The sequence below is a fragment of the Pelobates fuscus genome, chromosome 11, assembly GCF_036172605.1.
Source record: "Pelobates fuscus isolate aPelFus1 chromosome 11, aPelFus1.pri, whole genome shotgun sequence".
Taxonomy (NCBI): Eukaryota; Metazoa; Chordata; class Amphibia; order Anura; family Pelobatidae; genus Pelobates; species Pelobates fuscus.
The window spans coordinates 5080798-5099075 of record NC_086327.1 but is presented as its reverse complement, the minus strand read 5'-3'; the positions used below and the strand labels follow the sequence as shown (position 1 = coordinate 5099075).

Sequence of the window (18278 nt, the reverse complement as noted above, 5' to 3'; positions counted from 1 at the left end):
TATAAAAATGTTTTATCTATTGCAAACAATGTATTCAGCAAAATACTTTACTCTTGTATTAGATTCTACCATTTTGGCAGAAAGTCAGTTCCTTGAATCTTTAAAAATAAATAACAAAAAAAATAACACAATGACATACCTCCCAAGTGTCCCAATTTTGGGCCCAAATCCCTCTGTTCCTCTTTTTTTTTTATCCAAATGCCATGTCAGATTGTATAACAGAGCTCCACAGCAATAATACTCCCAGTAATGTGTCTGAGTGTATAACAGAGCCCCACAGCAATAATACTCCCAGTAATGTATCTGATGTATAACAGAGCTCCACAGCAATAATACTCCCAGTAATGTATCTGATGTATAACAGAGCCCCACAGCAATAATACTCCCAGTAATGTATCTGATGTATAACAGAGCTCCACAGTAATAATACTCCCAGCAATGTGTCTGAGTGTATAACAGAGCCCCACAGCAATAATACTCCCAGTAATGTGTCTGAGTGTATAACAGAGCTCCACAGCAATAATACTCCCAGTAATGTGTCTGAGTGTATAACAGAGCTACACAGTAATAATACTCCCAGTAATGTGTCTGAGTGTATAACAGAGCCCCACAGCAATAATACTCCCAGTAATGTGTCTGAGTGTATAACAGAGCCCCACAGCAATAATACTCCCAGTAATGTGTCTGAGTGTGTAACAGAGCCCCACAGCAATAATACTCCCAGTAATGTGTCTGAGTGTATAACAGAGCTCCACAGCAATAACACTCCCAGTAATGTGTCTGAGTGTATAACAGAGCTCCACAGCAATAATACTCCCAGTAATGTGTCTGAGTGTATAACAGAGCTCCACAGCAATAATACTCCCAGTAATGTGTCTGAGCGTATAACAGAGCCCCACAGCAATAATACTCCCAGTAATGTGTCTGAATGTTTAACAGGGCTCCACAGCAATAATACCCCCAGTAATGTATCTTAGTGTATAACAGAGCTCCACAGCAATAATACTCCCAGTAACGTGTCTGAGTGTATAACAGAACTCTACAGCAATAATACTCCCAGTAATGTGTCTGAGTGTATAACAGAGCTCCACAGCAATAATACTCCCAGTAATGTGTCTGAGTGTATAACAGAGCTCCACAGCAATAATACTCCCAGTAATGTGTCTGAGTGTATAACAGAGCTCCACAGCAATAATAATCCCAGTAATGTGTCTGAGCGTATAACAGAGCTCCACAGCAATAATACTCCCAGTAATGTGTCTGATGTATAACAGAGCTCCACAGTAATAATACTCCCAGCAATGTGTCTGAGTGTATAACAGAGCCCCACAGTAATAATACTCCCAGTAATGTGTCTGAGTGTATAACAGAGCTACACAGTAATAATACTCCCAGTAATGTGTCTGAGTGCATAACAGAGCCCCACAGCAATAATACTCCCAGTAATGTGTCTGAGTGTATAACAGAGCCCCACAGCAATAATACTCCCAGTAATGTGTCTGAGTGTGTAACAGAGCCCCACAGCAATAATACTCCCAGTAATGTGTCTGAGTGTATAACAGAGCTCCACAGCAATAACACTCCCAGTAATGTGTCTGAGTGTATAACAGAGCTCCACAGCAATAATACTCCCAGTAATGTGTCTGAGTGTATAACAGAGCTCCACAGCAATAATACTCCCAGTAATGTGTCTGAGCGTATAACAGAGCCCCACAGCAATAATACTCCCAGTAATGTGTCTGAATGTTTAACAGGGCTCCACAGCAATAATACCCCCAGTAATGTATCTTAGTGTATAACAGAGCTCCACAGCAATAATACTCCCAGTAACGTGTCTGAGAGTATAACAGCGCTCCACAGCAATAATACTCCCAGTAATGTGTCTGAGTGTATAACAGAACTCTACAGCAATAATACTCCCAGTAATGTGTCTGAGTGTATAACAGAGCTCCACAGCAATAATACTCCCAGTAATGTGTCTGAGTGTATAACAGAGCTCCACAGCAATAATACTCCCAGTAATGTGTCTGAGTGTATAACAGAGCTCCACAGCAATAATAATCCCAGTAATGTGTCTGAGCGTATAACAGAGCCCCACAGCAATAATACTCCCAGTAATGTGTCTGAGTGTATAACAGAGTTCCACAGCAATAATACTCCCAGTAATGTGTCTGAGCGTATAACAGAGCTCCACAGCAATAATACTCCCAGTAATGTGTCTGAGTGTATAACAGAGCTCCACAGCAATAATACTCCCAGTAATGTGTATTTAAACTGCAGTAAATGTGTTTAGAAATCAGTCTGTGTAAATAAGATACATTGTTCTTTTTATAAATTATACATTTATGTCATAATTTATATTTCAGTTGCATTAATTGTTATTAGTAAGCCACCTAAAATGTCTCAGAATTTCTCCTGACCACACTCCTCCTATACAATTAAAGTGTCCTTCTCTGTTGGGAGGTATGTAATGAGTTAAAAAAAAAAGGATTTGGAAGACAAATTGGACAAAACTAAAAAGGTGCAATAATTGGCCAATCAGTGTACACACTATAAACACTTTGTCACCATTTGGTTCACAGATCAAGTGAGGAAAAACAGTCCATGTTTATATATTATATATTTATTAACTAAATAATATATTATTTAAAAAATATTGATTGTTTATACTGCTCATTCTTTTTCCTTCTTTTGGTCAGTCTTCGCTTGATCTGTGAGCAAGCTATCGCTGTGCTCTATCCATCAATAATTTTTATTGTCTCCACAGGAGGAAATCAGAATCACAAATCAAAACAAACATACTGGACGAGGGGGGAAAGGAGACAGGGGTGCACAAGGAAGGTGGAGGGGAATAAAAATAATAAAGCACCAATATTAGGAATGTAATGTGAGCTGCCTGCGCAGCCTACAAGGGTGGAAGGTGATAACGTCTGTTCTGAGTACGCAGTCACACAGGTAACAAACATCATTTGTGTAACTAGTCCCTGGTGCAAATATCTCTGTATGTTTCAAGCAGAATTTTTTTACATATAGATTCCAACCACCATAACCACTTAAAAGAGCATAAGAGTGTAACCTTTCAAGTACTGACAGTTCTATTGGATGACATCACATACAGCGTTTATGCTCTACGCAGCGAGACTGACTGTGCATTGCAAGACAGCTTCCTCAGCGGGGAGGAGGAGGAGAAGGGGGGAGAGAGTTCGAACTGTTTCCTTTTTGCTGCATTTAACAATATTTGTAAATTGAGAAAAATAAAATGAAATGTACAAATCCCCATATGTTTAACCTGCAACTGGGTGCCTCCTGAACTCCGCCCTTTACACCTGGCAGTCAGTATAGAGAGAGCCACCACCATCTTAGCTCCCTGTCAATCATTGTTATAAGCTCCGCCCTTTACACCTGGCAGTCAGTATAGAGAGCCACCTCCCTCTTAGCTCCCTGTCAGTCATTGTTATAAGCTCCGCCCTTTACACCTGGCAGTCAGTATAGTGAGAGCACCTCCATCTTAGCTCCCTGTCAATCATTGTTATAAGCTCCGCCCTTTACACCTGGCAGTCAGTATAGAGAGCCACCTCCCTCTTAGCTCCCTGTCAGTCATTGTTATAAGCTCCGCCCTTTACACCTGGCAGTCAGTATAGAGAGCCACCTCCCTCTTAGCTCCCTGTCAATCATTGTTATAAGCCCCGCCCTTTACACCTGGCAGTCAGTATAGAGAGAGCCACTTCCATCTTAGCTCCCTGTCAATCATTGTTATAAGCTCCGCCCTTTACACCTGGCAGTCAGTATAGAGAGAGCCACCTCCATCTTAGCTCCCTGTCAATCATTGTTATAAGCTCCACCCATTACACCTGGCAGTCAGTATAGAGAGAGACACCTCCATCTTAGCTCCCTGTCAGTCATTGTTATAAGCTCCGCCCTTTACACCTGGCAGTCAGTATAGAGAGAGCCACCTCCATCTTAGCTCCCTGTCAATCATTGTTATAAGCTCCGCCCATTACACCTGGCAGTCAGTATAGAGAGAGCCACCTCCATCTTAGCTCCCTGTCAATCATTGTTATAAGCTCCGCCCTTTACACCTGGCAGTCAGTATAGAGAGAGCCACCTCCATCTTAGCTCCCTGTCAGTCATTGTTATAAGCCCCGCCCTTTACACCTGGCAGTCAGTATAGAGAGAGCCGCCTCCATGTTAGCTCCCTGTCAATCATTGTTATAAGCTCCGCCCTTTACACCTGGCAGTCAGTATAGAGAGAGCCACCTCCATCTTAGCTCCCTGTCAATCATTGTTATAAGCTCCGCCCTTTACACCTGGCAGTCAGTATAGAGAGAGCCACCTCCATCTTAGCTCCCTGTCAATCATTGTTATAAGCTCCGCCCATTACACCTGGCAGTCAGTATAGAGAGAGCTACCTCCATCTTAGCTCCCTGTCAATCATTGTTATAAGCTCAGCCCTTTACACCTGGCAGTCAGTATAGAGAGAGCCACCTCCATCTTAGCTCCCTGTCAATCATTGTTATAAGCCCCGCCCTTTACACCTGGCAGTCAGTATAGAGAGAGCCACTTCCATCTTAGCTCCCTGTCAATCATTGTTATAAGCTCCGCCCTTTACACTTGGCAGTCAGTATAGAGAGAGCCACCTCCATCTTAGCTCCCTGTCAATCATTGTTATAAGCTCCGCCCATTACACCTGGCAGTCAGTATAGAGAGAGACACCTCCATCTTAGCTCCCTGTCAGTCATTGTTATAAGCTCCGCCCTTTACACCTGGCAGTCAGTATAGAGAGAGCCACCTCCATCTTAGCTCCCTGTCAATCATTGTTATAAGCTCCGCCCTTTACACCTGGCAGTCAGTATAGAGAGAGCCACCTCCATCTTAGCTCCCTGTCAATCATTGTTATAAGCTCCGCCCTTTACACCTGGCAGTCAGTATAGAGAGAGCTATCTCCATCTTAGCTCCCTGTCAATCATTGTTATAAGCTCCGCCCTTTACACCTGGCAGTCGGTATAGAGAGAGCCACCTCCATCTTAGCTCCCTGTCAATCATTGTTATAAGCTCCGCCCTTTACACCTGGCAGTCAGTATAGAGAGAGCTATCTCCATCTTAGCTCCCTGTCAATCATTGTTATAAGCTCCGCCCTTTACACCTGGCAGTCAGTATAGAGAGCCACCTCCATCTTAGCTCCCTGTCAATCATTGTTATAAGCTCCGCCCTTTACATATGGCAGTCAGTATAGAGAGCCACCTCCATCTTAGCTCCCTGTCAATCATTGTTATAAGCTCCGCCCTTTATACCTGGCAGTCAGTATAGAGAGAGCCGCCTCCATCTTAGCTCCCTGTTAATCATTGTTATAAGCTCCGCCCTTTACACCTGACAGTCAGTATAGAGAGAGCCACCTCCATCTTAGCTCCCTGTCAATCATTGTTATAAGCTCTGCCCTTTACACCTGGCAGTCAGCATACAGAGAGCCACCTCCAACTTAGCCCCCTGTCAGTCATTGTTATAAGCTCCGCCCATTACACCTGGCAGTCAGTATAGAGAGAGCCACCTCCATCTTAGCTCCCTGTCAATCATTGTTATAAGCTCCGCCCTTTATACCTGGCAGTCAGTATAGAGAGAGCCACCTCCATCTTAGCTCCCTGTCAATCATTGTTATAAGCTCTGCCCTTTACACCTTGCAGTCAGTATAGAGAGAGCCACCTCCATCTTAGCTCCCTGTCAGTCATTGTTATAAGCTCCGCCCTTTACACCTGGCAGTCAGTATAGAGAGAGCATCTTAGCTCCCTGTCAATCATTGTTATAAGCTCCGCCCTTTATACCTGGCAGTCAGTATAGAGAGAGCCACCTCCATCTTAGCTCCCTGTCAGTCATTGTTATAAGCTCCGCCCTGTACACCTGGCAGTCAGTATAGAGAGAGCCGCCTCCATCTTAGCTCCCTGTCAATCACTGTTATAGGCTCCACCCTTTACACCTGGCAGTCAGTATAGAGAGAGACGCCTCCATCTTAGCTCCCTGTCAATCATTGTTATAAGCTCCGCCCTTTACACCTGGCAGTCAGTATAGAGAGAGCCGCCTCCATCTTAGCTCCCTGTCAATCATTGTTATAGGCTCCACCCTTTACACCTGGCAGTCAGTATAGAGAGAGCCGCCTCCATCTTAGCTCCCTGTCAATCATTGTTATAAGCTCCGCCCTTTATACCTGGCAGTCAGTATAGAGAGAGCCGCCTCCATCTTAGCTCCCTGTCAGTCATTGTAATAAGCTCCGCCCTTTACACCTGGCAGTCAGTATAGAGAGAGCCGCCTCCATCTTAGCTCCCTGTCAATCATTGTTATAAGCTCCGCCCTTTACACCTGGCAGTCAGTATAGAGAGAGCCACCTCCATCTTAGCTCCCTGTCAATCATCGTTATAAGCTCCGCCCTTTACACCTGGCAGTCAGTATAGAGAGCCGCCTCCATCTTAGCTCCCTGTCAATCATTGTTATAAGCTCCGCCCTTTACACCTGGCAGTCAGTATAGAGAGAGCCACCTCCATCTTAGCTCCCTGTCAGTCATTGTTATAAGCTCCGCCCTTTACACCTGGCAGTCAGTATAGAGAGAGCCGCCTCCATCTTAGCTCCCTGTCAATCATTGTTATAAGCTCCGCCGTTTACACCTGGCAGTCAGTATAGAGAGACAATGTTTCTATTTTGTTTCTTCCGATACGATGCGTGCCCTGACTGGAACTGGATCGTGATGTCATTATAAATCTTTAATATAATTTTAAAAGAGAATGGAGCATCACAAGAAGAGAAAGGTTAATCCAAGTTGCAGGTGGTTTTCAATGATTCAGTCCCCGTCACGCTGTCGCACACCTTGTCTTGTTTCAGTTTCTAATATTAACAATTAATGAATAACCCATTTTTAACTAACCTTGCTTTCCTAGTAAGTTCCATTGTGCGCCGCTGGCATTGAGCATCACCAGACCGTTGTGGGTACGCTTGGTCTTCACACTACGAGACTAGAATCATTCCACATGCGGGGATTCACTGTCTGTCAGAGCTACGCCGCTGTCACAATCGTGTGTCATCTGCGAGACAGTCAATATGAGGCGTGTGCGGAGACTGCACACAATAAGGAGAAGTGGTGAATGTGGGGGCTGGACTGCACTACGTACGTCTCTACCAGACCAGGAATCCCCAGTGAATCACTGTCTGGGAAATCCTATGCTACCTTTACAATGCTTTGTATTGATGACTAATTAGTGACATCATTGTTATAGATAGCTGGCAGCAAAGATAGCGAACTTTATTGAATGTAATAATTATCATTAACAGCCAAGAACTGTCTGTTTGCACAACAAAAGCAAACCATTGTTTTATTTATGATTAAGATTTGGTTAAGTGACCGATAGGAAAGGCCTGTGGTAGGTGAAATCAGTAAGTGACCAATGACCTATCTCAAATCTAAACTAGATCTTAGGACAAACATTAAAACAGTGCAGGAACAGAGAGTTGGAACATGAAACAAGGCATTCAAATGGGACAAACAGGACATGCGCCAGAATCCTGTTTTGGTCAGTTTGGAGGTTTAGCAGGTATTGGTTTCTTCCAGTGAATTATCAGTGATCGAATTACACATACTGTGCAAGTCACATGTAAAAAGCTGATAAATTGGATCATGCCTAATATTGATTGATTACTATACCACCACATTTATACTGAATCCCCACTAATCTCTGGTTCTCTAACGGGGACGAAAACCAAATCTTTAGCAATGTGAAATGCACAGCTCATAGTCGCCGTGTGCTGACAGATCGGGTAACGTAGCCCTGCACTGGATTAGCGGCCGACACAATGTGATTATAACCATACCCCGAAGCCTGCGTCACACATAATACATTTGTTAAACAAATCATTTTCATTTTAACGTTACTCATCGGAGTTTACACTCGCTCAGTACTGGCAATTTTTTTGTTTTAAATCAGAATAAAATTTCCAGTGTCTTTTAATATCTCAGTTTTACATCAGCATGGGCTGATATAGCCTAAATATATTGAAAAAATACAGAAAATGTTCATTTTATGTGAAAAGTAAAACACTTTCAGTTTCGCCCAAACCACAGGCTGTAGTACAAATCATAGACCCCTAGTAATAGAGTAATAAGGGCCCCCCCCTCGTTACTCACTGCGCTGACAGAAATGTCCCTGTGAATCACCAAGTGCCCTCGGTCACCATGGCGAGATTATTGCATGCACCAACTCTAGCCCCCAGTGGCAAACATCCCAAATTAGCAACTTTTGGATTTGGGGGTGCAGCCTGCATAACAAAGCTGCATTTTGGAATTACATTACTAAGGAAATCAGAAACTACAATATTTAGCCGTTTTTATATTTCCTAAATTTTATTACTGCTATATAGTGAAGTGCGAATAAAATCAGCTGCGAGTGAGCTTTACATTTCACTTATATTTAAATCAGCCCCCCCCCCCCCCAGTATTGGTCATATTGTAATGTATTCAGAATCTGATATTAGTAACTGATTGTAACACGTCCTGATCCCACTGTGGAGGGGGCCACAGAGCCTAAAGCATTCCAAATAAAGATTTGCTGTTTATATAAAACCAAGATTATTCCCTAAAAAGGCCAAGAATCTATCAAATGTCCCAGTCACCCAAACCGGAAATCTCTGGCATCTCAGCTAATCCGGTTTGAATTTGGCAAACTGTTTCCTAATGTCCCACGATGCACTGGTTTGTGAACAGCCTCTAGGTTTCATATAAACACATAACATGTTCAATACGTGAGTCGGTTTAATTTCTCTACGCCCCAATGCCCAACACCTGCTACGCCTCACTTCCTTAAACAATGTAACTGAGAGCACAGCGAGATCCGGGCATTCACTAGCAGGTATTCCCCGTTCAGGGGGCGGAGGGAATCCCCACATTTCCGGAGGTTGAGAGAAGTTCTGCTCTGGCGATAACCCACAATGACCTGGGCTGGGGGTAACCTCACACGGCCAGTATACAGAATGGCCACTAAACTGGGGAATGGCCTCACACGGCCAGTATACAGAGTGGCCACTAAACCGGGGAATGACCTATCATGACAGTATGCAGATTGGCCACTAAACCGGGGAACGACCTATCATGACAGTATACAGATTGGCCACTAAACTGGGGAATGACCTCACACGGCCAGTATACAGAATGGCCACTAAACCGGGGAATGACCTATCATGGCAGTATACAGAATGGCCACTAAACCAGGGATCGACCTATCATGGCAGTATACAGAATGGCCACTAAACCGGGGAACGACCTATCATGGCAGTATACAGAATGGCCACTAAACCGGGGAACGACCTATCATGGCAGTATACAGAATGGCCACTAAACCGGGGAATGACCTATCATGGCAGTATACAGAATGGCCACTAAACCAGGGAATGACCTATCATGGCAGTATACAGAATGGCCACTAAACCAGGGAATGACCTATCATGGCAGTATACAGAATGGCCACTAAACCAGGGAATGACCTATCATGGCAGTATACAGATTGGCCACTAAACAGGGGAATGACCTATCATGGCAGTATACAGATTGGCCACTAAACCGGGGAATGACCTATCATGGCAGTATACAGAATGGCCACTAAACCGGGGAATGACCTATCATGGCAGTATACAGAATGGCCACTAAACCGGGGAATGACCTATCATGGCAGTATACAGAATGGCCACTAAACCGGGGAATGACCTATCATGGCAGTATACAGAATAGCCCCTAATCCAGGGTTCGACCTATCATGGCAGTATACAGAATGGCCACTAAACCGGGGAACGACCTATCATGGCAGTATACAGATTGGCCACTAAGCCAGGGAATGACCTATCATGGCAGTATACAGAATGGCCACTAAACCGGGGAATGACCTATCATGGCAGTATACAGAATGGCCACTAAACCGGGGAATGACCTATCATGGCAGTATACAGAATGGCCACTAAACCAGGGAATGACCTATCATGGCAGTATACAGAATGGCCACTAAACCGGGGAATGACCTATCATGGCAGTATACAGAATGGCCACTAAGCCAGGGAATGACCTATCATGGCAGTATACAGAATGGCCACTAAACCGGGGAATGACCTATCATGGCAGTATACAGAATGGCCACTAAACCGGGGAATGACCTATCATGGCAGTATACAGAATGGCCACTAAACCAGGGATCGACCTATCATGGCAGTATACAGAATGGCCACTAAACCAGGGAATGACCTATCATGGCAGTATACAGAATAGCCACTAATCCAGGGTTCGACCTATCATGGCAGTATACAGAATGGCCACTAAACTGGGGAATGACCTATCATGTCAGTATACTGAATGGCCACTAAACCGGGGAATGACCTATCATGGCAGTATACAGAATGGCCACTAAACCGGGGAATGACCTATCATGGCAGTATACAGAATGGCCACTAAACCGGGGAATGACCTATCATGGCAGTATACAGAATGGCCACTAAACCGGGGAATGACCTATCATGGCAGTATACAGAATGGCCACTAAACAGGGGAATGACCTATCATGGCAGTATACAGAATGGCCACTAAACCGGGGAATGACCTATCATGGCAGTATACAGATTGGCCACTAAGCCAGGGAATGACCTATCATGGCAGTATACAGAATGGCCACTAAACCAGGGAATGACCTACCATGGCAGTATACAGAATGGCCACTAAACCGGGGAATGACCTATCATGGCAGTATACAGAATGGCCACTAAACCAGGGAATGACCTACCATGGCAGTATACAGAATGGCCACTAAACCAGGGAATGACCTACCATGGCAGTATACAGAATGGCCACTAAACCGGGGAATGACCTATCATGGCAGTATACAGAATGGCAACTAAACCGGGGAATGACCTATCATGGCAGTATACATAATGGCCACTAAACCGGGGAATGACCTATCATGGCAGTATACAGAATGGCCACTAAACCAGGGTTCGACCTATCATGGCAGTATACAGAATGGCCACTAAACCGGGGAACGACCTATCATGGCAGTATACAGATTGGCCACTAAGCCAGGGAATGACCTATCATGGCAGTATACAGAATGGCCACTAAACCGGGGAATGACCTATCATGGCAGTATACAGAATGGCCACTAAACCGGGGAATGACCTATCATGGCAGTATACAGAATGGCCACTAAACCAGGGAATGACCTATCATGGCAGTATACAGAATGGCCACTAAACCGGGGAATGACCTATCATGGCAGTATACAGAATGGCCACTAAGCCAGGGAATGACCTATCATGGCAGTATACAGAATGGCCACTAAACCGGGGAATGACCTATCATGGCAGTATACAGAATGGCCACTAAACCGGGGAATGACCTATCATGGCAGTATACAGAATGGCCACTAAACCAGGGATCGACCTATCATGGCAGTATACAGAATGGCCACTAAACCAGGGAATGACCTATCATGGCAGTATACAGAATAGCCACTAATCCAGGGTTCGACCTATCATGGCAGTATACAGAATGGCCACTAAACTGGGGAATGACCTATCATGTCAGTATACTGAATGGCCACTAAACCGGGGAATGACCTATCATGGCAGTATACAGAATGGCCACTAAACCGGGGAATGACCTATCATGGCAGTATACAGAATGGCCACTAAACCGGGGAATGACCTATCATGGCAGTATACAGAATGGCCACTAAACCGGGGAATGACCTATCATGGCAGTATACAGAATGGCCACTAAACAGGGGAATGACCTATCATGGCAGTATACAGAATGGCCACTAAACCGGGGAATGACCTATCATGGCAGTATACAGATTGGCCACTAAGCCAGGGAATGACCTATCATGGCAGTATACAGAATGGCCACTAAACCAGGGAATGACCTACCATGGCAGTATACAGAATGGCCACTAAACCGGGGAATGACCTATCATGGCAGTATACAGAATGGCCACTAAACCAGGGAATGACCTACCATGGCAGTATACAGAATGGCCACTAAACCAGGGAATGACCTACCATGGCAGTATACAGAATGGCCACTAAACCGGGGAATGACCTATCATGGCAGTATACAGAATGGCAACTAAACCGGGGAATGACCTATCATGGCAGTATACATAATGGCCACTAAACCGGGGAATGACCTATCATGGCAGTATACAGAATGGCCACTAAACCAGGGAATGACCTATCATGGCAGTATACAGAATGGCCACTAAACCAGGGAATGACCTACCATGGCAGTATACAGAATGGCCACTAAACCGGGGAATGACCTATCATGGCAGTATACAGAATGGCCACTAAACCAGGGAATGACCTACCATGGCAGTATACAGAATGGCCACTAAACCAGGGAATGACCTACCATGGCAGTATACAGAATGGCCACTAAACCGGGGAATGACCTATCATGGCAGTATACAGAATGGCAACTAACCCGGGGAATGACCTATCATGGCAGTATACATAATGGCCACTAAACCGGGGAATGACCTATCATGGCAGTATACAGAATGGCCACTAAACTGGGGAATGACCTACCATGGCAGTATACAGAATAGCCACTAATCCAGGGTTCGACCTATCATGGCAGTATACAGAATAGCCACTAAACCGGGGAATGACCTATCATGGCAGTATACAGAATGGCCACTAAACCAGGGAATGACCTACCATGGCAGTATACAGAATGGCCACTAAACTGGGGAATGACCTACCATGGCAGTATACAGAATAGCCACTAATCCAGGGTTCGACCTATCATGGCAGTATACAGAATGGCCACTAAACCGGGGAATGACCTATCATGGCAGTATACAGAATGGCAACTAAACCGGGGAATGACCTATCATGGCAGTATACATAATGGCCACTAAACCGGGGAATGACCTATCATGGCAGTATACAGAATGGCCACTAAACTGGGGAATGACCTACCATGGCAGTATACAGAATAGCCACTAATCCAGGGTTCGACCTATCATGGCAGTATACAGAATGGCCACTAAACTGGGGAATGACCTATCATGGCAGTATACAGATTGGCCACTAATCCAGGGATTGACCTATCATGGCAGTATACAGAATAGCCACTAATCCAGGGTTCGACCTATCATGGCAGTATACAGAATGGCCACTAAACCAGGGAATGACCTATCATGGCAGTATACAGAATGGGCACTAAACCAGGGAATGACCTATCATGGCAGTATACAGAATGGCCACTAAACCGGGGAATGACCTATCATGGCAGTATACAGAATGGCCACTAAACCGGGTAATGACCTATCATGGCAGTATACAGAATGGCCACTAAACCAGGGAATGACCTATCATGGCAGTATACAGAATGGCCACTAAACAGGGGAATGACCTATCATGGCAGTATACAGAATGGCCACTAAACAGGGGAATGACCTATCATGGCAGTATACAGAATGGCCACTAAACAGGGGAATGACCTATCATGGCAGTATACAGAATGGCCACTAAACCAGGGAATGACCTATCATGGCAGTATACAGAATGGCCACTAAACCGGGGAATGACCTATCATGGCAGTATACAGAATGGCCACTAAACCAGGGAATGACCTATCATGGCAGTATACAAAATGGCCACTAAACCGGGGAATGACCTACCATGGCAGTATACAGAATGGCCACTAAGCCAGGGAATGACCTACCATGGCAGTATACAGAATGGCCACTAAACCAGGGAATGACCTATCATGGCAGTATACAGAATGGCCACTAAACCAGGGAATGACCTACCATGGCAGTATACAGAATGGGCACTAAACCAGGGAATGACCTACCATGGCAGTATACAGAATGGGCACTAAACCGGGGAATGACCTATCATGGCAGTATACAGAATGGCCACTAAACCAGGGAATGACCTACCATGGCAGTATACAGATTGGCTGCTAAACCGGGGAATGACCTATCATGGCAGTATACAGAATGGCCACTAAACCAGGGAATGACCTATCATGGCAGTATACAGAATGGCCACTAAACCGGGGAATGACCTATCATGGCAGTATACAGAATGGCCACTAAACCGGGGAATGACCTACCATGGCAGTATACAGAAAGGCCACTAAACCGGGGAATGACCTATCATGGCAGTATACAGAATGGCCACTAAACCGGGGAATGACCTATCATGGCAGTATACAGAATGGCCACTAAACCGGGGAATGACCTATCATGGCAGTATACAGAATGGCCACTAAACCGGGGAATGACCTATCATGGCAGTATACAGAATGGCCACTAAACCGGGGAATGACCTATCATGGCAGTATACAGAATGGCCACTAAACCAGGGAATGACCTACCATGGCAGTATACAGAATGGGCACTAAACCGGGGAATGACCTATCATGGCAGTATACAGAATGGCCACTAAACCAGGGAATGACCTACCATGGCAGTATACAGATTGGCCGCTAAACCGGGGAATGACCTATCATGGCAGTATACAGAATGGCCACTAAACCAGGGAATGACCTATCATGGCAGTATACAGAATGGCCACTAAACCGGGGAATGACCTATCATGGCAGTATACAGAATGGCCACTAAACCGGGGAATGACCTACCATGGCAGTATACAGAATGGCCACTAAACCGGGGAATGACCTATCATGGCAGTATACAGAATGGCCACTAAACCGGGGAATGACCTATCATGGCAGTATACAGAATGGCCACTAAACCGGGGAATGACCTATCATGGCAGTATACAGAATGGCCACTAAACCGGGGAATGACCTATCATGGCAGTATACAGAATGGCCACTAAACCAGGGAATGACCTGGAATTGGAGAGATTGCTGGCTGAGAATTATGGGAAATGGAGTCCAACAAATATTCTGCCCATAGCTGCACATTCAGTATAATTAGTAATACGGTGATTCGGGCTGTTAAAGAACTCGCAAACATACAGTTTGATGCAAATATAGAAATTGTAAAAGTCTTAAATCTTCACATTGCTTAAAAATAAATAAATAAATATATATAATATTAACCCCTTCATTGCCAGGGCAGGGCAAATCACTTCTACACTCCATCGTACATATCACGTTTATTACTGCACATCCTGCACAGAATAAGGGGTTTATTTACTAACACCAGACTTAGAACACAGGCAACATTTGGGTCATACCATGTTTATATATATGCAGCTTGGTGGCATTGGCTAAAATATCACTAACTCAAGCTCACCTTGTTTTGTAAAAATACCTCTATTTGATAAATGATTTAATTTTTTCAAAATTTCCATTTTCTCTGGGAGATATTAATAATAAACTAAGCTCATGTGATATAAGGATTAAGCACTGGTTGGTTCAAAAAGTTGGTTGCCATAGCAGCAAATAAAGCTTCCTACGTGCTTTATTTTATTAATATTTAACAGCTAAACTGACAGATCTCCTCTTAATCGGAGTGTCAGTTAATGTGATATCTAATAGCATCAGCTACTCCCGCCACCACCGCTGGGAGTCCAGTCTGGGCATTCACTACACCATTTATATCATGAATATTATGTTTCAATTCAGTTATTTTTTATGATATACATTTTTTTTTTATATTTATCATCATTCTATTGTTCACAAAAGAGGTAAAATACCACGCAATAAATAAATCACCCAAAACTGAATATGTTGCTATTTGAGTGGCCAGAATGAATGAAGTGTAAATATTTTGATATTAGCTTTTAATACTATAAAAATATAAATTAAAAATACTGTTTATTTTTTTATTTTTTTAAATTCAGTTTGTCCACCACTGGAGAAGAATGTTATTTAACAGTGCTCGGGCATTAAAACAGTGAAATTCTCCTACGATTTCAATATAATTTCATTGCTCAGTCATTAAGCGATCTGGCTGTAGATGATTGGGGAATTGGAGATAAATTGATAGGGCGTCACAGGGATATTCACTAACAGTGAACTGAAATGTGAATGGCCGCTATCAGCCTGAAACCGCCGTGCTGCAACGTGACTCTAGCCATAATAGAGGCGTTTTCCAATTGGATTTAATTGTTTGATTTATTAAATGTAGATTTCTGTTCACTGCAGTTTGGTGTGTGGCGATTAAACCCTGGGGTTGGGGTTTTTCTTACCTTTAGCGGTGTTTGGGGTAGGATTCATACCCCCCTCACCCGGCGCGTCTTGTCTGTAAGGGTCCAGCCTTTAATTCTAAGAGGTAATCTCCTCTCCTTATTCTCTCCCCTGTCAGCGACTCAATGAGCGAGAGGCACGAGCCGGCTTCAAATAAAGAGGAACTAGAATTGCTCACCCCGCCTCCTGCGAGGCACAGACGGAAAGATAGCACGAAGGAGAGAAAGAAGATAAAATGATGAGATAAAGGGAACTGTACCCGGCGGGGAAGGGAAAGTATTGAAATAGGAAATAGAAAATGGAAAAAGGAAGGCAGAGTGGTTGGCAAACATCAGACGAAGTAAAGCTTCAAAATTAAGATTTTTGCAGAAGAAAAAATAACACAAAAACCCCACAAGACTGTAATCTGTATGAGTAATACTATTGCTTTCATGACAAGAGGTTCTAACGTCCCATTAGATCAGGAGATACATTGTATATCACTGGTCAACCAAGGGTTAACTTTCTGGAGAAAGTCAGAAACGTTAGGGTTAAAAAACACAGTTTAATCATTAACATGAACTATGTGGTTTAATGTCAGAGCAGTGATGCTACTGGAATATTTCAGTTATTTAAACACTGACCAACTGGCCTGGACTTTCTAGGAGAGTCCCTATGTTTTGCCTCTGGTTTTAAAGACGATTGTTAATGTCACTTTTATTTTATATTTGGCACCTTTTATAATGTACAGGGTGATACAAAATTCAGAAAGCACCCAAAATACTGCCAGACATTCACACATTAACTAAAGGTAAGATTACTCTAACTGAAAAGCCATTACATGGTATAAGGAAACTGACAGGGTGATTCACAAAAATGAGAATCAAAGTGAATTTCAAATTTAAGGTTAAAATAGCTGAACTGCTCTCAGTACTCTGTGCTTAAATCTGACATTTACTTTCAATTCTCAGAACTCTGTGATTATGTTTTAGTATTCAGATTAATGTATTTGTTTTACCTGATACAAGCATTTTAGATATTAGAAAAATATAAACAGACAATCATTCTTTATCTAAAATGAGGTCTGTCTGTCGATTAATCAATCTGTCTATCTGTCAATTAATCGGTCTGTCTGTCTATCTGCCGATTAATTGGTCTTAATGACGATTAATCGGTCTGTCTATCTGCCGATTAATCTGTCTGTCTGTCTATCTGCCGATTAATCAATCTGTCTGTCGATTAATCAGGCTGTCTGTCTATCTGCCGATTAATCGGTCTTGCTGTCGAATAATCGGTCTGTCTGTCTATCTGCTGATTAATCGGTCTGTCTGACGATTAATCGGTCTGTCTGTCTATCTCCCAATTAATCGGTCTGTCTGACGATTAATCGGTCTGTCTATCTACGGATTAATCTGTCTGTCTATCTGTTGATTAGTCTGTCTCAACTCCACCTGTGTCTGTGAGAAACCGTGCGCCATCTATGCTGTAAGTTCCCCTTTATTATATGAGTTAAATTCTGTGAAGGTGCCTAGCGCTCTGCAGGCTCAGCGATGATTTTCTGATCAGTTCGTTTAGAATATATTTATCAGTTGGCTGTCAATGCCCCAAATCGCTATGTTTAGCAAGAAGGCCCCAGAGTTTGACTGAGTTTATGCTAAAAATATGTAAATTATTAATTGATAATTAATAACATATAGAACATATCTACATACATAACGGAAAGCATCGTTAGCGCTCTATAGATGCAATCCTCTTCTAACCTGAAAAGACTCCGATTGATTCTTTATTGTGGTAAATGTAAGGAGACAACGATGTTCGATTGATTTTTCCTTGAAAATAATCCTAGAATATAGATTGAGATATCGATGATAAGAATCCTTACTTTTCAGACACATTAAGTAATACAAACAAGGGGAAAGAAGTTTTAGGAACATTCTAAATAGTTAATATCCCTCATATCCTGATTGTATAATTATTACTAGTATTCAAATAGTATTCATATAATTATTATTAGTATTAATATATACCCTCCCCTCTTGTGTCACTTTACTCCACTTCCTGTAGAATTAAGGTTCATTTTAGCAGTACCCTCAACACCCTCTGTTTATGTGTG

At 43.4% G+C, this 18278-nt stretch overlaps 1 protein-coding gene across 1 annotated transcript in view; it reads right to left on the bottom strand.

The window, feature by feature from the left end:
* NFKBID (NFKB inhibitor delta) overlaps positions 1-16268 on the bottom strand; it is a 29557-nt gene extending 13289 nt beyond the window's left edge. The window contains exon 1 of the mRNA XM_063436560.1: positions 16189-16268. Within this exon, the coding sequence (XP_063292630.1) occupies positions 16189-16216 (28 nt within the window). The 5' untranslated portion in view covers positions 16217-16268. The remainder of the gene's footprint in view (positions 1-16188) is intronic.
* Between the last annotated feature and the right edge of the window lie 2010 nt (positions 16269-18278).